The 24,861-nt window shown below is 37.9% G+C and overlaps 1 protein-coding gene across 2 annotated transcripts in view; it reads left to right on the top strand.

Annotated features, from left to right (window-relative positions):
* XIRP2 (xin actin binding repeat containing 2) overlaps positions 1-23,275 on the top strand; it is a 176,351-nt gene extending 153,076 nt beyond the window's left edge. Inside the window, exons 6-9 of one of the 2 annotated variants that reach the window (XM_063933592.1) lie at positions 5,711-5,829; positions 6,375-15,936; positions 20,977-21,110; positions 23,190-23,275. In XM_063933592.1, coding sequence (XP_063789662.1) covers positions 5,711-5,829; positions 6,375-15,936; positions 20,977-21,071 — 9,776 coding nt within the window. In that variant the 3' untranslated portion in view covers positions 21,072-21,110; positions 23,190-23,275. Of the gene's footprint in view, positions 1-5,710; positions 5,830-6,374; positions 15,937-20,976; positions 21,111-23,184 lie in introns of both variants that reach the window. The other variant, XM_063933591.1, reaches the window with a different exon arrangement.
* The last annotated feature ends 1,586 nt before the right edge of the window (positions 23,276-24,861 follow it).

Here is a 24,861-nt window from a genome sequence, read left to right as displayed (position 1 = left end):
CAGCTGAATCAGCGCTGGGGACCCCCGCTGCCAGCTCCACTAAAGCCATCTATACTGAGACTCTGCTGTGAGATACGGGCATCCTCTCTGGCTTTCATCCCAACACTCTTAAAAACCCTATAAGGAGCTGCAGCCCTGTTTATATGCTCATGAACCTCAGGTCCCTCTGAGCCTCGGATACCAGGACCTGTGCACCCTTTGTACCCCCCTTTGTCATCGGGCCTGGCTACAGCTGGCAGTTTCAATGTCAACCTAACTAGTTGCATGCCACAACAGGCACTTCCAGTGTCAACCTAGCTAGTTCTATGCTACAACTGGCACTTCCAATGGCAACCTAACTAGTTGCATGCCATAATGAGCAGTTATAATGGCAACCTATCTAGCTGCATGCCACAACTGGAACTTCCAGTGGCCACCTAACTAGTTGCATGCCACAACTGGCACTCTATTAGTAACCTAACTAGTTGCATGCCACAATGGGCACTTCCATTGGCATCCTAACTAGTTGCATGCTGCAACTGGCACTTCCAGCGGCAACCTATCTAGCTGCCTGCCACAACTGGAACTTGAAGGACTAACCTAACTGGTTGCATGCCATAACTGTCACTTGAAGGGCACCCTAACTAGTTGCATGCCACAACTGGAACTTGAAGGACTAACCTAACTGGTTGCATGCCATAACTGTCACTTGAAGGGCACCCTAACTAGTTGCATGCCACAACTGGAACTTGAAGGGCAACCTAACTAGTTGCATGCCACAACTGGAACTTGAAGGGCAACCTAACTAGTTGCATGCCACAACTGGAACTTGAAGGGCACCCTAACTAGTTGCATGCCACAACTGGCACTCTCATTGGCAACCTGTGGATTCACACAGCAAGATATATGTATAGGGGGTGATCTATAGTTTTATGTAAAAGATGTACATTTTATGTGCATGTGCATTTTCACATTTGGATTTTGACACAACCTTATTTCATTTATTCCATTTTTATGATTTTTTCAAAATATATTTTATTACATTGTTTGTAATTGCAAGTTAAGAGGGGAAAGAAATAGAAAAACAGAAACAGAATGGAAAGTGTAGTGGGATTTTGCAACAATAAAATAGCGTAAAGATTTCCTAAATTTCAGTACAAATACACTAAGATGAGGCATCAGTGCATAAAAAGAACTAGAGGAAACCCGGCCAATTTGATGGTTATTTGTTTTGTTTTTTTAAAAGAATAAACTCATATGAAGCAACAAATGTAAACTTCCTCACTCATAGTTCTCTGATAGACTTTACATGGGAAGTTTGCTGCTCCACAAAAACAGAACCGTTGCCAGAAATCTAATTTTTCTCTTCGACTGGCACATGTTCATGGTAAGACCTTTATTTTGAAAATAGGTCTCACAGTAAAAAACTTTATAGAATTAGTATATACTGTAGATGAACTACAGGTTCTTGTGAAATTCATAACAGGGTCGAAGGTAAGGAAGGATCTTAGTAACAGGTAATTCCGGGGAAGAGGGAGTATGAAACATCTTATAATGTGTATTTAAGACATAAAGGATGCGGAATTGTAGGAGGAAAACAGAAATGCAAGAGTAGATACAGAATGATTTTGTAGTGCAAGTTCCAAAGCCAAAATGTGGTTACAGTTTTCTATGGGTCAACATATTTTGCAGTTTATAAAATAGAATTTATTGTCTAGTTTGCACATTTTAATCTAGGTATTTGAGCTTCCAATTTATTATATGTCTCCAAGGTCACATGTGCCAATTAACTGGGGTTTTATGCATATCTGAGAAAACATACAGTATGCGTTAATTTTCAAATAAGTTCCATTGTTATTCTTTGTAGAAGTGACCCAAGAAGTGAATAGCAGTTAGTATGCTTGTCTGCAGTGTATAGTAGGGACCTATAGGGATGTTGCAAATGATACCACATAAATACTCTCATTAGTAAATATTAAGAACTTAGCAATAGATTGATGAATAATTATTTTTCTACACAAAAAGTGCGTGTGATGTTGATGATGAAGACAATGGTGATACTGTTTAATGTGCCTTTGAGGTGTACATGCATATATAATATCCTACACAGGTAAACTGATAACACATCAATGCAGATACATTCTTTGTATTGAGCCTGTTCAATATAGCAAGTGTTAGCATATTTTAATGAGTTGTAGGGTCATGTTTGGGTTATTACTATCTCCCACCCCACCTGTCTCTTGCTCACTTAGGTAACCGCCAAGCATGTTAACCTATATAAATGAAGTGCGGTCTTTGGCTAGCACATATGTTAAGGGACTGCAGGCAGGCAACATGGCAACTGATGACTCCCACTGTCATTATACTGACAACTTTTATCTAAGTATGCAAAATGTCTCAGCATAAATAAAAATCCAGCTGGGAGGGAAGTGAAATGCCTTTATGGAGCACATGTCAGTCCTTTCCAAACTGCCCTTTCTGCAGCAGCCAGTGTGTTCTCAGTGTAGCTGTGTGAGAACAAGGTCTTCCAGTAAAGATAGTTACATGAACGATGAGTATTTGACTTTTCTTTATCTCCAGTTTTAGCAATTCATTATAATTCCTCTAAAAGGTTGATCAAAATAAAGAATAATTCATGTATATGAAGGAAAGGAGCATTACAGGCTTAATTTTGCTATAGAATTGAACACCAGGTGAGAGAACAATACTTCATTCATTGCATACTCCAACCAGACCCTCTGCAACCAAGAAGTAGAAGGGAATATTATTACTAACGTAGGAGTCGAATACAATAAATGCCATTAGACATAATACATATAATGCAGTTTCAACTAACTACTCTGAGGAAATTATGCTACGGCTTTCAGTATTTTGAGTTTTACAAGCATTGAACTGGACGGAGAATATGAGCTACTTAGGAATAAAGACACATGTATACTTCATGGGACTCATGTATAGTCTGACTTGCAGCTGATTTATGTGCGGAAAACAAGCATATATGAACTGCACATGATGTGTAGATATACGTATACAGCACATGATACCTTTATGACTACTCATGACTGGAGAAAAGAATGGGGAGATGAGAGAGTGTAGGCCAGGTACAGTAAAGGCATAAGATAACATAAGATAACTTGGATGTAGATACAGATACACCTGTCAGGAGATGCATCTCTTCCACATACTGAAGGGCTGGTGCCGTGAGACTCAATAATAATGATAATTAGCAGTAAGCATATTGACCCCTACCACTGACAGCTTTCATATCATTAGCAGTTATATGGTGTTACAGCCATCACTTGCACTGCTTAATAGTTATTTCCATTTGGACTGTGAGAGGAAAAAGGAATCCCATTTGATGTGTAAAGGGGCCAAATAACAGATGTTTATTAAAAATGAAATTTCTATTTTGTATTTGTTTTTATTTTATTACATTTTCTATGGTAAGTTAAAGTTTCACATTTATTAAACATTGTCTACTGAAAGGTCTGCACTTTGTTTTATTTTTTACTCCTGATTCATTCTAGAGCCTCTAGACCAGGCATTCCCAACCACGTTCCTCAAGGCACACCAACAGTGCAGGTTTTAGTGATATACAGGCTGCAGCACGGATGGTTAAATCAAAATTCCCTCAGATGATATGCTAAAAGTCATACATGCATTTGTATCATCTCGTTTAGACTACTGTAATGCCCTCTACCTTGGTCTACCAGCAAAAGAATTGCAGCGCTTACAGCTGGTGAAAAACACAGCTGCCAGGCTATTAACCAACCAGCCCCGTTCTAGCCACATAACACCCATCCTCTACTCCCTTCACTGGCTGCCTGTACGATGGCAAATCATCTTCAAGATTGGCTTACTGAGTTTCAAAGCAGAACATGACCAAGGCCCAAGGTACCTGAAACAGCTTCTGACCCCATACTGCCCCACTCGATTACTGCAATCTGTAGATGAAGGACTTTTAGCAGTACCTAGAATCTATCGTAATTCATCTGGGGGTCGAGCTTTTAGTCATGTGGCTCCGACTCTATGGAACTCACTTCCCCGCACAGTGCGAGAGGCCCCAACTATAGAATCCTTCAAAAGTAGACTCAAGACTTTTATGTTTACTCAAGCATTTCCATAATGTCCCTTTTAGTATCTTCATGCTTCTGTATTTTATGAAAATGTACTTCATTATTTTCTGTACTATATTATGCTATGTATCTGTTAAGCACCTTGAGTTCTACTGGAGAAAGAGCGCTATATAAATAAAATTATTATTATTATTATTATTATTATTATTATTATTATTATTATAAAATAACTGAGCTACTAATTAAGTTACCTGTGCTGAAGCCTGGATATCACTAAAACCTGCACTGTTAGTGTGCCTTGAGGACCGTGGTTGGGAATGCCTGCTCTAGAGATGCATTCAGCTAATCATAGCCACATACTGTAGACCACTTTATCACCAGTTATTTACTGTATATAGTGCCTACATATTATGCAGCAATTTACAAAGAAAATAATATGAGTCACACGGGTCTCTGCCCTGGTGAAGCTTACAATCTATATTGCCTACAGTACCACATGGAACACACTAGGCTTAAGAAGCCAATTAACTGTGGGATAAACTTCTAATGGAAATCCACAAAAATATGAGGAGATTATATAAACTTGACACATGTACAGCCAATGACCAAAGGGCAGCTAAGTAAAATAATTTTCGTGAACAATGATACTTTCCTGACCAGGGGCGCCAGAATGTTTTGTGGTTGGGAGGCAGAGGGGGCATGGAAAAAAAATAAATTTTGGCTCTACCCCAATGATTGGCGCTCCCCCAACGATTACCTCACCCACACACACCGTGCAGGGAGCTTACCGCCGGATCATCACGGAGACTTCAGTCCTACTTTAATAAGTTTGCAGTCGCAGTGTGCTGCCCCATGTCCTGTCCTAGCCGTCTCTTCATACAGATGCATTACTGGGAGGAGGTGTGGCCATGCTGAGCCTGCTGGGACATCCCCGCCTCCTCCCAGTAATGAATCGGTATGAAGAGCCAGCTAGGACAGAGCATGCAGCGGAAGCACACCCCCCCCCCCCCATTCCGACTCCTCTGTTCCTGAAATATGTTTATACCAAAGGTTTTTGTTTAGAAGTTCCAGATAGCAATTCTTCCAGCTCTCACTGCTTATTCCAGTGTGTCTATTCTGTTTACTGTACAGTTCAAGTTAGCATGCCTGATTGAACCATCATGTCACTATATTATCATATAAGCATTTTTAAAATTGATAGTAAAATTTGCAAGAATATGGTCTACTATCTATAATTTTTATTATGGTATGGATCTTTGTGTTATTGGGTTGAATATATGTTAAATACACTTTAGTGGGTGTAAAGTATATTTACAGACTCACATACAATTCAGAATGTTTCAAAATAGTATAATAAAAGAATATTGTCCCCAGTTCATACATTTATCCATAGAGATCCTCGCCTCAACTGTTATTAATGTACTAGTTACCAGCCCATCAAAATGAAGGAACAACATAACAGTAATGTCAGCACTAGAGTCTGTGTGTGGTCGAATGGAGCAACAGTTGAATTGCTCTGTCAGATGACATCTAGTGGCCACCGTCACACAAAATACTTGAATTTCCCCCATAGAGGTGAGAAGCAGCATTAGCCTTTTATTATAAAGGATGAATATACTGTCCTCATAAGCTGACTCTATATAATTATTTAACAGGTTACGAGGAGAACCCAAAAATTTCAGCACAAGTTCTTAAGCAACAGTTTGAGAGATCTCTCAATGAAAAAAGCACCAATGCTCATGGAAAAGAAAGTTCACAAGGGAAACATGCAAAGGTATATTATAAGAATAGCTTTCCTAAACTGTGTTTCACAAGTACACAAAATAAATATTTGATAAAATTAGATTAAACAATAAAATATTTTGTGTAAAATTATATAATTTCTTTTTCAGAAAGTGATTCAAGCATAGTTTAAAGGAATATTTTCTTTTTACATCTGTATTTTCTGTGCTTTAAGTTTCTCTTTTCCATTTTAACAAACTATACTCTTTTTCAACTGACATTCATTCATTCTTTGTACAAAAAAATATTTAAAAAGCACACAAAAGCACACAAAAGAGCAGCCTGAATAATTAAGTTTAAACAAAAAAATGTACAGGCCTGCCCCTTAAGAAATTAATAATATTTATTTTAAATATTAATATTACATTTACATATTAGATGTTGCATCGCATAATTATTAGATGCAAATATAATGTTTTTAAATATATTAAGATAAGTAATTTTCTCCAGTGCAGAAATAAAATTAATTTTTATGTAAAATATTTTATAGCAAATGTAGTTAAGGTGACTTAAAAACATGTATTTTATCCCCTAAAGATATATAATGAGCATCCAGAATTTGAATGGCCAGTGGTAAATGCCAGCACATCTGGCTCATCCAGCAATGTCTATGATTCTGTGTGTTCATCTATGAAAACAGAACGTGCTTCAAAATCTGCTAGTAAGTTTGTTCACTTTGGAAGTTTAGAGGAATTCCCACCACCTCCTCCTTCTCCTCCAGATATTTTAGAGACTTCTGAAATAGCAGATTTTTCCCAGTCCCCAGAACCTCCCAACTCTACAGAAAGATATGCATCAGCTTCAACCAAAGATGTATACTCAAAGCAGCGGAACTTAAATGAGCTTAAACGTTTATATAAGCACATTCATCCAGAAGTAAGAAAGAATTTGGAAAAGGAATTTTTCAGTGACGTTTCCAATATTGTAACAAATCAATGTGAGCAAAAAGGTGAGGTGCAACAAGCAAGATATGTATTTGAAAATCCTGCAGGCAGCCCGCAGAAATGTCTTAGCCCCGAAAGAGAGTATTTAGAATGGGATGAAATCTTGAAAGGAGAAGTGCAGTCTATGAGGTGGGTCTTTGAAAATCAACCTTTAGATTCAATTAAAGATGAATCACCAGAACAAAGTCATATTAAAAGTATTGGAGAACAAGAAATTATTGCTGGAGGAGATGTGAAGTATACAACTTGGATGTTCGAGACACAGCCAATTCATGCTTTGGGAGTGGATACTTCCATCTCTACAGAGAATGCTGACAAGGTTCCAGATCTTGCAAGAGGAGATGTTCGAACTGCAACATGGTTGTTTGAAACCCAGCCATTAGACTCTCTAAACAAAATATACAAGGATAATGACTCTGATGTTCTTCTGGCATCTGAAGACATTCATGGAGGGGATGTAAAAACTGGAAGATATTTATTTGAAACAAAGTATCGTGATGGGAGTCTTTCTTCATTTGATGAATTAAATATGTTGAGACTCAAATCAGAACTACATGAGTTTAAAGGAGATGTAAAAAGAACTGTAAAACAATTTGAAACTGAACCCAAATATGTCTTAAAAGATAGTTCAGGGAAAGTACTTGAGATTAAAACTGTATGCAAGGAAGATATTGAAAAGGGTGATGTTAAAACAGCACGGTGGATGTTTGAAACACAGCCTTTGGACATGATTAATCAGGATGAAGACCAAATTAAAGTTGTCAGAGGAATATCTATGGAAGAAAGTGTTAAAGGGGGAGTGGGAAAGGCAAAATGGCTATTCGAAACACATCCTTTGGACTCAATTAAAGAAGAGGCTAATTCTATTGCTCAAAAAGAAACTATTATAGGTGCAGATGTATACCAAAAATGTTGGATTTTCGAAACCCTTCCAATGGATATGTTGAAGGACAATGCTAATGAAAGGCCTCTTCAGGGGGAAGAGATAATAGGAGGTAATGTTAGCAACACAAAATATCTATTTGAAACTGTGCCAATGGATGAACTCAAAGAAGATGTTGAAGTTGGCAAGCTTAAAAAAATGGTAACAACAGAAGAGGAAAAAGGTGATGTTCGCCATCAAAAATGGGTTTTTGAAACATGTCCTCTTGAACAGATTAGGGAGGAAAAAAAAGAATATATGCGGACTGTCCAGCTAGATGAAATCCATAGAGGAGATGTCAATACCTGCAGAAATGCCTTTGAAAGAGAAGATTGGCAAACAGGTGACTTTTCATATAAAATTCAAATTGAAGACACTGATAAGGGAGCTGTAAAACTCAACAAAAAACTTTTTGAAACAACACCCTTGTATGCTATTCAGGATCGTTTTGGACATTATCATGAAGTCAAAACTATCCGTCAAGAGGAAGTAGTGAGAGGAGATGTAAGAACATGTCAATGGATGTTTGAAACCACACCAATTGATCAGTTTGGAGAAAGTGTTGATAAGTACCAGCTTATCAGAGGAATCTCTTCTCAAGAAATACAATCTGGTCATGTCAAAACAGGAAAATGGCTTTTTGAGACCCAACCATTGGATTCTATTAAACACTTTAGGAATTCTGAAGATGAAGAAATAGTAAAAGAAGATAGGAGAGATAATGTTAAAGGTGATGTCAAGATGTGTAAATGGCTATTTGAAACTCAGCCAATGGAAAATCTTTATGACAAACAAGTTAAAATGGCAAGTAGTGAAGAAATTCAAAAGGGAGATGTCAAAACTTGCACATGGCTTTTTGAAACTCAAGCACTTGACACAATACAAGAAGAATCAGAAAAGTCCACAAACTTAGATCAGGAGAAGATTGTAGGTAGAGATGTACAAACAGTTTGCTTCCTATTTGAGACTCAGAATTTAGAACATATACAAGGAGAAGAGAAAAAAGACTTTAAGAGAGTGGTTGAAATTGATGTTCAATCTGGTGATGTCTCTACCATAAAATATATTTTTGAAAACAAACCACTAGATAAAATTAGTTCAAGTTCACAAGAGGTGTTGCAAAAGATAAAAAACATGACATGTGAAGAAATCCAGAAAGGAGATGTCTTAAATTGCAGGTGGATTTTTGAAAATCATTCTATTGATGAGATCAATGAAAACCAGGACAACAATAAAGCAGCTTATGCAATCACGGATGTTCAAGGTGGAAATGTAAGAAAGGGATGTTTTATTTTTGAGACCTTTTCCTTAGATCAGATTAAAGATGAAAGTTCAGAAGAGATATTGACAAAAACAGTTGATTTGGATGATATATTAAAAGGTGACGTGAAACATTACACAATGATGTTTGAAACACAGCCACTCTATGCTGTTCAAGATAAAGAAGGATTTTATCATGAAGTCACAACAGTGAAGAAAGAAGAAGTATGTCATGGTAATGTTCGTGGAACAAGATGGCTCTTTGAGACAAAGCCTTTAGACTCCATTAATGAATCTAATGAAGTGTTTATCATAAAGGCAGTAACTCAAGAGGATATTCAGAGGGGTGATGTTAATTCTGTACGATGGAGATTTGAAACTCAATCATTAGATAAAATTTCTGATGAGGCTAAATTAGATGTTCATACTATTGAAAATATTCAAGGCGGAGATGTTAAAGGCAACAGAGAGATTTTTGAAAAAGGAGATAAGAGCCAGGTTGTAAGAACAGTAAGTATTAGTGAGATTAAAAAAGGCAATGTTAAAACATCTACTTGGTTATTTGAAACCCATACTCTTGATGAGCTTCATGAAGAAAATTATGACAACATGAAAAGAGTGAGAGTAGAAGACATCCAAAAAGGGGATGTACAAGAAGCTGTGTGGCTTTTTGAAAACCAGAGTTTGGACTCAATCCAGGTAAATGATGAAGATGTTAAAAGGACCTTGAGGGAAGAAATTCCACAAGCTGATGTTAGAACAACAACATGGCTTTTTGAAACAACACCATTGCATGAATTTAATGAGTACAAATCAGAGAGGCATGACATTATTGGTAAGAGTATACAAGAAACATTAAAAGAGTTGTATAACCAAAATATTGTGAAGTCTCACGGAATTATTCTAGAAGCAGATGAAATTGGGGATGTCCGCATGGCTAAATACCAACTAATGAATCAACAAAGTCCAGAGATAGAAAAAGAAGAAATCATAAGAGGAGATCTTCAGAATATAATGATGAATTTACTTTCCCAAAACTCATCAACAGAAAGAATGGTGCTTTTAAATGATGAAGAAAAGGGCAACATATCTTTGACAAAATCCCAATTATTCAGTAGCTCAACTGATGTACAGACCTGGAGAGAGGACATTGTAGGAGGAGATATACAGGAAGCTATCAAAAACCTCTGCAGTGAGGATTTTGTGAAAAAAGGAATACTCATTCAAGAAAGTGAGAAAGGGGATATAAAAATGACTGTGTACTCTCTACTTAACAAGAAAAGCAAATGTGATTTCCAGCGTGATGAAGTGGTAGCTGGAGATATAAAACGTACACTTTATAACTTAAAGTCCTCTGCCATGACGGGTGAGAAGTTGGAGAAAGTAAAAATAGATGATTCAGAAAGAGGCAATGTGCAGTTTTATACCACATGTATTGAATCTGGAGCATTAGATTATTTAAAAAGACTGCAGGGGGTGACAGATGATGTTGTTGTGGAACAGAAAATGGAAGAAATTGTTGGAGGTGATGTTGAAGGTACAAAATTGTTACTAAAAAAAAAAGAGTGCCAAATCGAGCGAACTGTTGATGAAATGGATATTATCCCTGGAGACGTTTATAATACAGTTAAAGTTTTTATGACTGAGCCTGAGAATAAATCCTATGATATAAATAAAGAAGAAGTTGTAAAAGGCAATTTGAAAGCAACACTACATTCACTGAACAAAGCCATAAATCAGACAGGGGTTGTACAAAAAGAAGATATTATTAAAGCTGATCTCCATGCAACACTGAAATCTCTGACTGAATCACAGAATCAAGTGAGGGATACAGAAAAGCCAGATGTTATCCCTGGTGACATTCAAGCAACCATTGACTCTCTAGAAAAAGCAGTAAACCTTAAAACAGAGTTTGTTAAGGAGGAAGTTATCCAAGGCAACCTTGAGGCATCATTAAAATCTTTAAAAGAAGCACAGCAGTCAGTAAAGCAAGTAGAAAAAGAAAATATAGTCAGAGTAGAAATGAATGCAACAATGCAAAGCCTGCTGGACTCTTCTACAGAAAAAAAACATGTCCAACATCAAGCCAGCATACAAGGTGATGTAAAAAGTACCACGAAGACATTGCAACAGCCTAACTTTCAGACAGCCCAATGTAAACCAAGTGTTGAAGGCAATGTGAAAGGCACAATAAAAACTTTTGTACAATCTAATGATGAAGCTCATGAAATATCAGCTAAAAGTCAACTGTCAAGTGAGAAATTGGTCACTGTAGGTCTTGATGACCAATATACATCAACAAAAATTTATAAAAAAAGTCAACAAAATATTAATATGTTACAAGAGAAGGCTAGTGAAAATTCAACAAAAATTGATCACCAAAGTCAACTAAATATCGACAGAGTGCAACAGAAGGTCACGGGAACCAATATTTTCACTGATGTGAAAGGTCAAGAAAAAGAAGAAATTTGTGATACGTCTAATCAAACTATGAATAGCAAAGCTACAACTTCTAGAGGGGAAAAAGTACAAAAGTCAGTGACCAACAAAGGCTGGAAAAAAAGTAATACATTCTCCAATACTCAAGTTGTAGAAGAAATGTCTGAAGAGGAAAGATGTTTAGTCCAAGGATATAGCAAGGGGCAGAAAGAAAAATCATCCACAGACCTAATCAATCAAAACAAGGCCATGCAAAAAGCAAAAATGTCTTCCAGTATCAATAACTCCAAATCTACAGCCTTCAATGTGATTAATAAAGGGAGCTTTCAAACATCTAATCATGTTCAGAGGCATGTGACAAATCAGCAATCACAGCAGTCAAAAAGACTGGTTTCAGAGAATGCAATGAACATTCAACAAGCTCAAGTTTTAGATTCCATCAATAACAATGTAGAAATTGCAGACAAAGTACTAATGTCTGTTGATAAAATCTCATTGCAAAAAGAAATGGAAAATATTCACAATGTACATGTGACTAAAAATAGAACAGTCCAAGAGGTCGGTGAAAAGAATAAATCTATTTCTATGAGCAGTTATAATCATAACAAAAACATTGCAAACAAAAGGGAAAAACCTGAAATTTACTTCCCTCCTCCACCGCCATTGCCACAGTCTTCTTTGATGGAGCCTCCGCTGGCACCTACACCACCGCCACCACCTCCGCCACCACCACCGCCACAACCAGCTCAACTACCATTTAAGGCATATATGGAATCTGACTATTTTCCTTCACCACCTCCACCAGTTGTGGATAAAATAGAGAATGAATTTATTCCATCTCTGCCAGAAACACCACTACTAGTTATGCAATACAAAGAGCAAGACAAACAATCAACTAGTATGCCTTGTCACAAGCAACCAGTCACAAAAAGCAAAGAGTCAAGGTCATATTTGAATACATATTCTGCAAATGAACTCGATCTTAAACAGTCACAAAAATCCATTGAAAAAAAACAATCTAGTAAGCACTCTGAAAAACAAGCACCTGACGTGCTTCCAAAGTCTAAAGTTCCAATATTTCAATCTAAAACAGGAGCAATGACAACGTCAAAGGTCAACAAAAGTAAAAATTTTAGCTCTCAATCAACAGTTTCAGAATTGAAACAAAATGCTAGCACCACAAAGTCACATGCTGAAGATTATGAACAATCTGAATTCTGTAAAGAAGTAGAACTAATCAATAAAGGCATTTTAAATACAAAGAAAAAGTTATATTCACCAAATATATCTCCAGCAATAAAATCTGGGACTTCACCAATTATTTCTAAAGCAGTTACGCAAGAAACCATAATTTGTGAGAAAACTGTGGACAAAAGTGAGTCAACCATGCAAGCTTATGATCAAATAACTCGTGAGCAGGAATTGGAAACAATTCACAAGGAGACTATAAATCCCAAGACAAAAGCTATTTTCTCACCAAGAATATCTCCAGCGCTAACCAATGTGGCTCAGTCATCAATGTGCAATGCAAAAGATGTGACAGTTAATCATGTTCATCAGGACAAGTTATGCACTTCCGAGGCAATAACTTCAGAGGCAACAGCATCAGTACAGAAAAAGATGGAAAACACCATTCAATTAAGTGAACAGGACTTAGATCAACTGGAATGTGATCGTGAATTGGAAAAAATCCATGAAGAAACAATAAAACCCAAAAGAAAAGTGTTCTTTCCACCTAGGATGTCTCCAGCCATACACGTTGAAACTCCACCACCAAAACCTAAAACGTATGTCAGAAAATTCAAGACTCCGCTAATGATTGCAGAGGAAAAGTACCGTCAGCAGAGAGAAGAACTAGAGAAAAATAAAAACAAGGTTATATCTCATGTTGTTATCTCAGCAGCCTCTGAATCCCAGAGCAAAGAAGTAACAGCAAAGACAGAAGCTGTCCAGTCTACATCAAGAGAATCACCTAAAACAACAGTGACCTCAACAAAAGATGTAACCAATTCAAAGAACCAAATAAAGGCAAGTGAAAATGTTTTGTCAAATGAAGCCCATCAAGAATCTTTTAATATTGATAAACACAATTCTACTCAATTAGCCTCATCATCTATTACAAGCAATGTTCTTGATATACAAACATTCTCAAAAGAAATCCAAATGACGCAGCAACACTCAAAGGTTTTTAAGGAATCCGATACACTTGAGCAGACAAATAAGCAATATGCTTTTAACAAGTCAGAAAAGACAAAACATGTGGACCCATTGCAAGCCACACGTACGTGTTCTCCTCAAGCTGGTCTTAAGGAAAGTCTTCCAATGGCAAGGTCTGAAATTACGGCTACACCTTTAAATAATATAGGCAATGTGAAGAACAGCAACAGAGCAGATGAACAGTTTACAGAAAAACGTCTAAGCCAGGATTTAAATGCACAATCCATTTTGGAAAGCTCAAAACGAAACCAACTAAAGAGCACAAGTAACATCCAATCAGTGTCTATTGAAAAGGAAACAAAAACATTACAAAGTCAAACCATAGTTGGCTCAGTAACAAAAACCATAGAATCACCAAAGTTCCAAAGGAAATTACAGATTAAGAAGGACCTGGTGAAAAGTGATGCTATAGCCAAGCAGAATATGTCTGGTGTTCATGAGCATGTTGAAAAGTCAAAAAGTTTTCAACATCGTCAAATCCATCAACAAAAAGCACATCCTCCCCTGCCACTTCCAAAAGAGTCGGTGCCAGAAAATATTTCCACTGCAAAAAATTTAACAGAGAAACAGGTGTGTGAAACATCTGCAACAAGAGAAACCATTGAAAAGAACAGAAACCTGAATTTTGTATCTGACTCACAAAACAAAGAGGAAATTAAATCATCAAACATAATAGAATACCTCAGAAAATGTGAGGAGTTGCAGAACACAGTATCTAATGCAAATAAATTTGAATCAGATCCACAGACATTGAGTATAAGCACATTTCGAACTTTCCTGAGTGTTGTCCCAAGCTGGTTAATCAGTCCAGAGAAAAAGGAAGACATAGCAGACCTGGCAGCATCCAGCAATATGGAGAGTATTACAGAGCAATTGTCCTATATTAAGAATCATGCAATGGACATGCAGTCAACCTTGGAAGGTAATATACAGTCTGCTATAAGATCTGCTACATTGGTGAAAAACAGAAATGAAACCAATAGTCAAAGTGAAGTACTTCACAAACAAATTAGTGCCATTTCCAATAAAGTTGCCACTACAAATAGGCAAAGAAAGATCAGCAATGAATTTAGTAGACTCCAAAGTGATATGAAGCAAACAAATATTCGTGCTTGCTCTCCTCTGCTGAAGATGAGATCTCCATCACCTACATATATTACTATTGAATCTATAGCGAGGAGCACAGACAAAGACAGAGCTCCCTGTCCATCTCCTCTCCCCAAAGAATCAGTCACAATTCCACTGCCACCGAGACGTTCTGCAACACCTAAAATGTCATGTCCATCCCCATCTCCTCAAAAAAGTCGATCTGAGCAACTTGCAAAACTAAAAGACACAACAGCAAAATTATCATATGGAACAACACAACCTCGAGCTATCACCCCAATTCCAGTTGTAGTGGAGAAAAAATGTGAGATTATACATTCTCCTGCTACTCTGCGCAGGCAGCTGAAAATAGAGAGCCATAGCTCCGGATCCGTAAGCACCACACCTGTTCCTATAGGAGAAGTGACTGTCAGCACAGTGGAGGACAGAACAGAAATTTACGAGGAAGCTAGAATATCAGAAACACATCAAACACTCTCTCAAAAAGATCCAAAACACATTCCAAAATGGATGGGCTTAGACGTGGATAGCATGGATGTAACATCAGTATCACATAAAACAAAACTCCCTGCAGAGCATCAGTATGAGACAAAGGATAAAAATATTTATACGAGAGATAAAGCAAATGTCCATAAAAAATCTAATTTAGAAAGAACCAGAGAAGGGCATATGTCAGGCCAAGCAGAAAGTGCTAGCTTTAGAACACAGAGCGGTAAATTTCAAAGTGAACAAAAGAAGACACTGCACCAGGAAAGCCAAAAGTCAGTCAATGAGGTCCCTACTACAGAGAAAGCTAGAACGGTGCCAATAAAACAGCTTAGAGACAACAGGGAAAATATTTCCAAGCAAATATATATGAACAGACACGAAGATAGCAAAGATCATTTATTTAAACCAATGATGCATTCTGAGACAATGCCACAAGTTTCTGGTGTTGACAAGATGGAAAGCAAGGTGATTAGGTCAAGGGCTTCACGGAATTCCGAAGGTATGAAGACTGGATTTGAATTCAAACATGCACCTCCAACATATGAAGATGTCATATCAGGTCATATGCTTGATATTTCTGCTGCTGAATCCCCAGAGGAAATACTTAAGAACTTTCAGAAGACCTGGGAAGAAAGTGAAAGGGTATTTAAAAGTCTTGGCTATACCGTCTCAGATGCTTCCGAGATGACAAGTAGCTACCATCAGGAGAAATTAATTACTGGTAAACAGGCATGGTGAGAGTTTGAAGAGACCTTATCTGACTAATATGTTTTGACACATGCAGTGAGTTATGCAGTTCCGATAAAAACAATAATATATTGTTGAAAACTAACAAAATATTATCTACATTATGCTGTCCTTTATTACTACTGCCTTTCTATTCTCTTTCTGAAGGCATCTTCTTTAATGGCACCCTGTGTGTATGTGTGTTTGTGACTAACAATCATTGCTGTGCTGACAGTAAATGGAGTTTGAATCGCAAGGTAAAAATAACATTATATTTTGCATATGTTTGTATACTAATTGCACGCATCAAACTCATGTTTTGCAACTTCTTTAATAATTGCATGAAATATTATGAATCATCAAAGAGATGTAACTGAATGTTTCCCAGCGATTGTTAGACATGTAAAAGAACAACACAATGCAAGAATGAATAGGAAAACTTTGTGCGCAAATACAGCTGCTGGTATAGTCTCAAAGTTTCATAGGAGGTTTTCCTTCACCCCTCACCAATAAAATGCACAATAAAAAATAGAAACTGAGACTTAACTAGCGCGTTCTCAATTCCTGCTGACTCTTGTAGTTCCACAGAGTTCCATTAATCATAATTGGATGCCATATGGAGAGAAAAAAAAGTATGTATATAGTGAAGTACTGTTTTAATGGTAAAACATATATAACAAACAATTGAGTAAAAATACACAGATATCCACAATATTACATAATCCCTTCAAGCAAAGAACAGGAGGACAGGCTAATTACCAGATGATTCTGAACTGTGGTTTAGACAGTTCTGAAAACGCATGCAAGATGTTATATGGGATTTCCGGATAGTCCCACCATGCAGGTAACAGATCTTACTGAGTGCTGGTCCTTGCGTCCGTCCCCTGGCTTGTAAGGATACAACCTACGCGTTTCTACCCCTGGCTGGGGTCTTTCTCAAGGTTTTGCAAACTGAATGCTTCCTTCCCTCCACATACTAATATTTAAACCTCCATCCACCAATGAAACTGCTAGGCACCCAGATGGATCCTATACATTATTACCTAAAAGTTCCATGATCCTCTGCCAGAGTGTCCATAGCAGCTGTGATCCTGATCCAGAGATAGCCCGTGGGCGGGTTTGTTGCCATGCCGACCCTCCTCGTCCCACAGGCTAATTTATATCCACAGTGTGTAGGGAATAGGTGGGTGGATTCATCACTATGGCAACCCACTAGTCCATGTACTTTTCCCCTTTCACTATATACATACTTTTTTTTCTCTCCATATGGCATCCAATTATGATTAATGGAACTCTGTGGAACTACAAGAGTCAGCAGGAATTGAGAACGCGCTAGTTAAGTCTCAGTTTCTATTTTTTATTATGTAAAAGAACAAGGATTTTCTACAAGAAGTTAGAAATAATAATGCATCCATGTTAAAGCATAATGCAGTCTATAGTGGAGTACAGTAATAAGAGAAACTCAGACAGTTATTTCATGACAAGTCTGGATTGGATTGTACTCATTGTAGCTATAACTCTGCCTGACATGAAATGTTACATTTAAGTACAGCAATTGTGCACACATTTGCAACATCAAAGTGCCCCTACATTTAGTAATTGGTATACATATGATATCCCTGCAGACGGGATAACACGACTGTCACTATACTGACAACTGCATTCTGTCTGCTGGAATCCTGGCAGTGAGTCCCCTCGTGGGGTCATTGCGCTCGCCACACATTGGGCTTCGGTCACCACAGGTCCACACTCATTCCATGTTAATAACTAGAATGCTGGGGCCGCAACCCATGTTAGGGCAGAAGCTGCAAACACTGAGAAGTCAAGTAGAGGGTGCACTAACCAGACTCGCAGTTACAAATGTAGGTTTATTTGGCAGAGGCAGAAGCTGGTTACATCAACGTTTTGGTCCCCATTTGGACCTATGTACAGTGCTAGATAACCTTCCAGCTTATAATAATATGGTGTAATTTCTGGTACCTGTTTTTAAGAATGAAATTAATAAAATTATATTTTAATGTCACCTCAAGGGATAGTAGGCACCCAACCATTATCCAATTCCCCTTTCCTTTAATGATTCAGTATATAGTGCTAGCTGCTAATTTTTACATTTTTTTAAGGGTTTTTTCTCTCCCTTTGTCATCTCCACCCACCCAAGCCTCACCTCTCTTTCTCTCTGTGCCCCCAGCCCAATTTCTTTCCACCTATCTCTGTGTTTTGCTCTCTCAAAACCAAGAAGAAAGCTGTCAAAAACCAAGGCAACACTATCTGTTTCCCAACATTACATACTATAAATATCTATATACATAGTATTGAGTTCCCACACTGCACTAAGTGCATAATAGTGCCTGTTTTTTCTCTATAACACACCCACAATCCCCTCTGTATTACTCCCAGTTCTCACCTTACCCCTTCAGGTCTCACAGCCAAATGTTACTGTACATGCCCAATGCATGGAGCAACATCTGCATGGACTTAACCAATCTCACCTTGTGGCAACAATATTCTCCACCCCCTACTGAGTGTACTTTTCAGCTAGGCACTTCATTGGTTTATCCCCTAATCTGATCTAGCACCTCCATGAAGTAAATAGGGTGTTCCCACTGCTGGATAATTTCCCATTACCTGTATCTGGAAGCTGTATTACTCTCCAGCTAGTAGTTTAAGAAGACTCACATGGAGATGGCTCAAGCTTTCTAAAAGGACAAGTGAAGAAGCTTCCTATAATGACAAATCAGATCCTAGCTACCATTTATGAAGTACGTTCTATAACATGATAGCTAGAAGCTGATTAATTACAATGGGCAACTTATCCGTCATTTTTAGAAGGTTTAATACATCTCCCCCTCAATGTATTGAGAGCTTTACAGTAGAGCATTTTCCTGCATTGTGCGCTACAACAACAGCTCTAAGAGGGAAGTCAGGTCAGAAATAGCGTTGGTGGGGAATTCCAAAGTTAAGCAACTTGGGTTGTCTACTTCGCCAGTGATAACAGTTTGAAGGGAGGGTGAAGGAGCACTTAGCACAACAAATGGCGGTAGCCAGTGTTGGACTGGTGCATTAAGAGCCCACTGGGGGAATACAGTGGTAGGGGCCATGCTTAAGAGGTATGGCGAGTTACAATGATGCACCCCCACAAAGGCTCAAATAGTCATAAGAGACCATACAACTGACTCTCTAATATTGTAACAATGTATAATTTGAGTACAGAGTCTGGTACCTGACATTAGAATAAGGGTTGGGGCCCTCAGGCAGTAGGACCCATGGGGGGTTTCCTATGTGCCTCAGTGGGTCAGACCAACCCTGGCTGTAGTAACCTTCATTTATAGCAAAGTACAATATCTACAATCCATTTAATGTAAGAGCATTACTACACAGTACCTAGTCATAGAATCCCATACAGAGTTCTAGTGCCACCCAGCAAGCACATATTTATGATTCAGCATTACTATAGTATCTATAAAATTTTCCTAGCTCAACTGCTAAGAACATATACTAGGTGATTCATCGCACCCTACGGGCGCTCTTCACACCAGCGGATGGAGGAGTGGGTATGTAGATGCTGCTGGGAGTGGAGGGGTGGATGCGGAGGGCCGTGGATGAAGGAGGGGGTCTGGAAGTGCTGTCTGTGGGGGAGGGGAGGGTGCAGGGGGGGTACGTTTGGGTGAGGGGTTGCAGGGGTGCTGCAGGTGGGGGAGGAATGGTTGCAGGGTTCCACGGATGGAGGTCCGGTGGTGCTGCGGGCGCTGGGTGGGGGTGGGGCGAGTGCGGGGGTTCTGCTGGTGGGGGAGGGGTGGGCACGGGTGTGCCGTGGGTGGGAGAGAGACAGGTGCGGGAGACTCAGGGGGTGGGATGTACTAACCTCGTGGTATCTGGCTTATTGCATCCTGTGTGTTCTCCTCGGTAATAGGATCGCCGCCCACTGCCCATCGCTGCCCGTAGTTCTCTCCTCACTGCACTTCCATCTCATCACTGCCATGGCCACTCAGTCCTGATCTCTCCATAGCGGTTGATCAGCGATGCGCTCCCCCTGTAAGTTGCGCATGCTCACTTGTCTCTGCTGTATGCAACAAACATGGTGCGCACGCGCGACTGGCAGGGGGAGCGCAGCGCTGATCAACAGCTACGTAGAGTTCAGAACTGAGTGGCCGCGGCAGTGATGAGGCGGAAGTGTAGTGAGGAGAAAACTACGGGCAGCGGGCGGTGATTTTATTACCGAGGAGAACACACAGGATGCGTTAAGCCAGATACCACAGTTGTAGAAGTTAGTACATCCCGTCCTGACTCCGCCCAGCGCTGTGACTCCTCCCAGCATTATACACACAGTCACAGAGTCACAGATCTGGGCTAATATATATTAGATGAGTTGTAAGCTGTAGAAATAATTTAGCATACTCAAGCATCAAACTGTTTTGATGTCAACGTACTCTGTATAATACAATGTGGTGAGAGGTTACAGATACCTGAACCCAATGGTGGCAAATAAATTATATGGTAGATGTGGAAAATGTTTTCTGACTTGTAAGCAAAAGGCATACATTATTTGTAAGTATTTTTAAAAACAGAAAACATCTACACACAATCCCATTCTTTACTACCTACTAACAGTGAGGACATGCTCAGCTTTCCAAGTCTTTCATTATATACAGCGTACAGTAAGTGTAAGCAGAATGATTGTGGGATGGATATCAATATTACTTGATGGCATTCTATAATGTCTTTCAGAAAAACTGGGGCACAAAGGAGTCAGGTCCTTGTTGTACTTTATATCCCTATTCTAAGTAATGACATTTCTGAGTTACATCATTTTTCATTTTTAAATGAAGATTATATAATGCAAATTTAAATCCACATTATAACATTTATTTCAGAAATAGTCCTAAATATTATACAATGAGATTTCTATGAAACTTTCATGAGTCATAATCTATTAAGGAAGACAAAGAGAGAATCTGATGAATATAAGTTAGCATTGGCGATACAATAACGGAGATTGCACACATTTATTTATATATTTATTTATTTTCCCCTTTAGAAAATTCTTCCTCAGGAAAAGGAAATGTGCATTATTTGTCAAAAGAAGGTTTATCCAATGGAATGCCTGGTGGTAGACAAGCAGACCTTTCATAAGAACTGCTTTCGTTGTAAACATTGTACAAGTACATTAAGGTGAGTGTTATTTTTCAGACAGTCAAAAACATCATTATTGAAATTGAAAACGCATTTGAAGGCCCTTTTCTATGTCCTATACACCTCATAATCACAATATGATATAGTTAACAACTTTCTTGAAACAGTAGAGACCATTTCTGTGTGTGTGTGTGTGTTTGTGTGTGTGTGTGTGTGTGTGTGTGTGTGTGTGTGTGTGTGTGTGTGTTTGTATGTATGTGTATACATACTTAAAATAGGCAAGGGGTCAATGCAGGGAATCCAACGCGTTTTGTCACACCAGACTTCTTCCCCTTTGAAGAAGTCTGGTGTGATGAAACGCGTTGGTTTCCCTGCATTGACCCCCTCGCCTATTTTACGTTAAGTCAGAACTCCTTACCTTTTACAAAGACCTTTATGCTTTTACCAGTTTTAAAAAACTTTTTATGTTTTATTCCACTTTTATGTGTTATTACAAACTTGTTTGTATTATTATATATTTTTTGGCTCATAAATTTTAAGTTTTAGTGATTGTATTTTAAACAAAACAAGTCGCCGGTACCCTTATCCCCCCACTCTATACTCTTTTTAGCAGTACTGTACCAGCATTGCACTCTTAAGGGTTGGCAGACACCTATAACAAGGTTATGTGTGTTTTTTAATATTTTAGTGATTTTTAATTCACTTCCCTTACTGAGACCCTACCCCACAAGTGGCGCTGTATCATTTCTTGTTACATATATATATATATATATATATATACACACACACACACGTGAAACTCAGAAAATTAGAACATTGTGTAAAAGTTCATATGTTTCAGTAATTCAACCTAAAAGGTGAAACTAATATATTATATAGACTCATTACACGCACAGTGAGATATTTCAAGCCTTTATTTGTTAGAATTTTGATGATTGTGGCTTACAGCTTAAGATAACCCCAAATACAAAATCTCAGAAAATTTGAAAGTTACATAAAATCAATAAAAAAAGGATTTTAGATACAGAAATGTCAGCCCTATGAAAAAGTATAATCATGCACATGTACTCGGTACTTGGTTTGGGTCCCTTTTGCATAAATTACTGCCTCAAAGCAAGCGTGGCATGGATTCTATCAGCCTGTGGCACTGCTAAGGTGTTATGGAAGACAATGAAGCTTCAATAGCGGCCTTCAGCTCTTCTGCATTGTTCAGTCTTGGTATTTATTGCTAGATGCCCTCTTTCTGTCTTGCTTTAAGAAACTGTCAAACCTTACAATTTTAACTAAACAGGAAATATTAGATTAAGTCTAATCAAAACTGACAAGCCATATCACATCATACTTGTGCACGCTTATGGTGACACACACAGTATGGGGCAGATTTCTAAAAGCTTGGAGAGAGATAAAGTCTTAACCAATCGGCATCTGTCATGTTAAAGTACGTGTTTTGTAAATTGACTGTTAGGAGCTGATTGGTTAGTACTACATCTCTCTCTCTATGTCATCTCTCTCCAATCTTTGATAAATCTACCCCATTATATTTGGTCATAAATATTATCTTCAAATACATTGAACTATTTTATATTTTCACAATAATAACTTTTTGACACAGAAAAGATCATCTTTAAGTAAATATGGGTTTAGGATATACTACTAAAAATCGATCTGGGTCAGTTTTTGTCAATGTTTGGTCGATTATAATAAATTTGCAAAAATCTCAAAAAAACTTTTTTCACATTGTCATTATGGGGTATTATGTGTGGAATAAGGCTGAAACATAACAAAATGTGGAAAAAGTGAAGTGCTGTGAATACTTTTCAGTTGCACTGTATAATTTCACACAGATACATAAGTAAAGTGTGCAGTTAGCATAATTAGGTAGAGAAGATACAGGGTAGGGGGCCTTGCTCATATGAGCTTACAATCTATAGGGGTCAATGATGCTTTTTGGGCACTTCAAGTAGTCATTAGCATTTTTACATTTTCACATCTCACTTGAATATAAAATCTGTATGGGACAAGTGTAAACTATGTTAAATCAGCATTTATGCAAAAAGTTGAAGTTGGCTCCAATTATTTGATTATTAAGATTTTTTTTTCTGGTTCTTCACAGTTTAGGAAGTTATGCATCTCTTCATGGAAACATATACTGCAAACCACACTTTAAACAACTCTTCAAAGCAAAAGGAAATTATGATGAAGGTTTTGGATACAAACCCCATAAAGCGCTGTGGAACCCGAATACAAAACCTAAAGATGCTGACCCCACAGTGGAAAGGCAAAGAAAAAATAAAACTGAGTCAAGCAAAAGTAATTCTCAAAGCTTGCCAATAAGTGGGGAGCAAGGCAGTTTAGATGATAGCAACTGGAAGCTCTCCAATGAAAGAGGTAAACTGAGCATCACATGGCCTCCATCAGCAGAGAGTTCTAAGCAAAGTTCTACAGTTGAGAAAGTTATAGGAAACAGACCAAAATGGCCTCCAGATGAGGACATGAAGCAAGTAGATGGGGTAAGACCACCCCCAGAAGGTGGGGAACAAGGCAAACACGAGAGTGAAAAAGTAGCTAATATCTGGAATGAGGAACTGAAAGTTTCTAGACTGGATATAGAAAGTGAAGTTGACCAGGAAGGTAAAGATGGAGTTCAACATTTTACAAACAACTTGAGCAAAAGGGAATGTTCTGGAACGAGTGCAGAATGTTTGGAAAAAGAAGAAAATACAAACGGTTTATTGAAGGTCACCAAAATTGATGGAAATGAGGAGGAAAACCACACACACCACAAAAGTTTGCAATAAAAGTAATAATAATAATAATAATTATAACAATAATGATAACCCCATCAATTACAATGTACATTTTAGAAAACTTTCACGTAAGAAAATACACACAGCTGACAAAAAAATACACAGCTAGTAAAAAGAACACAGGACATGCAAAGCTTTGTGCTGTTTCTAACTATGAAAATTTAAGAATATTAGACAGCTGACTTGAGTTCTCCATAAAATATTCTGCATGTTTCTGAAGAATTTTTCTGCCTAGATCCTACTACAAATAAGACAATAGATTCAGGGAAAAGTGAAGCTGAAAAATCACATTGCTGTGATATTTCTGAAGAAAGAAATGACACAAACAATTGTTACACATGGCTTGTCAACACAGCCTCTCACTCCTGAGAAGCCTAATGCAAGTGGTTTGCAGGGCAACGTTATAAATGAGCCATGTAAAGGTAGAGAGCCAATTCTGCAAAGTACATTCAGCCAAAGTTTGAAAGAATAACTGTGAAAGACTGTGATGCATGGCTAAAAGACATGAAATAAACAGTGTTACAGCCTTAAACCAATGTTCCAAGGCATTGGTCGGGAAATAAACAAATTTACTTACCTACTATTTTAAAAGAAAATAGACTTCAGTGCATAAATGATAAGAATACTACTCATACAAATTAATCCTAATGTAACAGTTTTGAAACTGTTGGTAACTTTTTAAATTATCCATTGTTTTATCATTCTGGCTTCCTTTCATGTTTTTCACTAATATCTTTATATCATCTTAGAAGAGTTGTGTGTGTTTTTATATTTTCATTGGCTACTGTACATGGATATTGTTCAGTTTTATTTTTGCATTGAATATAATGTCATCTAAGGTTGTGTGGTGAACAGCAGAGCATAAACAAAACAATTCTGGATAATGTAAAGACTTTGATGAAAAATGCAGAAGCAAGAAATATATAGCATTACAAATGGCAACAGAGGATACACAAACCAGTAATTAATGTCAGCTGAAGGTG

This window comes from Pseudophryne corroboree, chromosome 7 (genome assembly GCF_028390025.1).
Source record: "Pseudophryne corroboree isolate aPseCor3 chromosome 7, aPseCor3.hap2, whole genome shotgun sequence".
NCBI lineage: Eukaryota > Metazoa > Chordata > Amphibia > Anura > Myobatrachidae > Pseudophryne > Pseudophryne corroboree.
The sequence above is the reverse complement of the archived record's forward strand: the minus strand, read 5'-3'. Positions and strand labels throughout refer to the sequence as shown.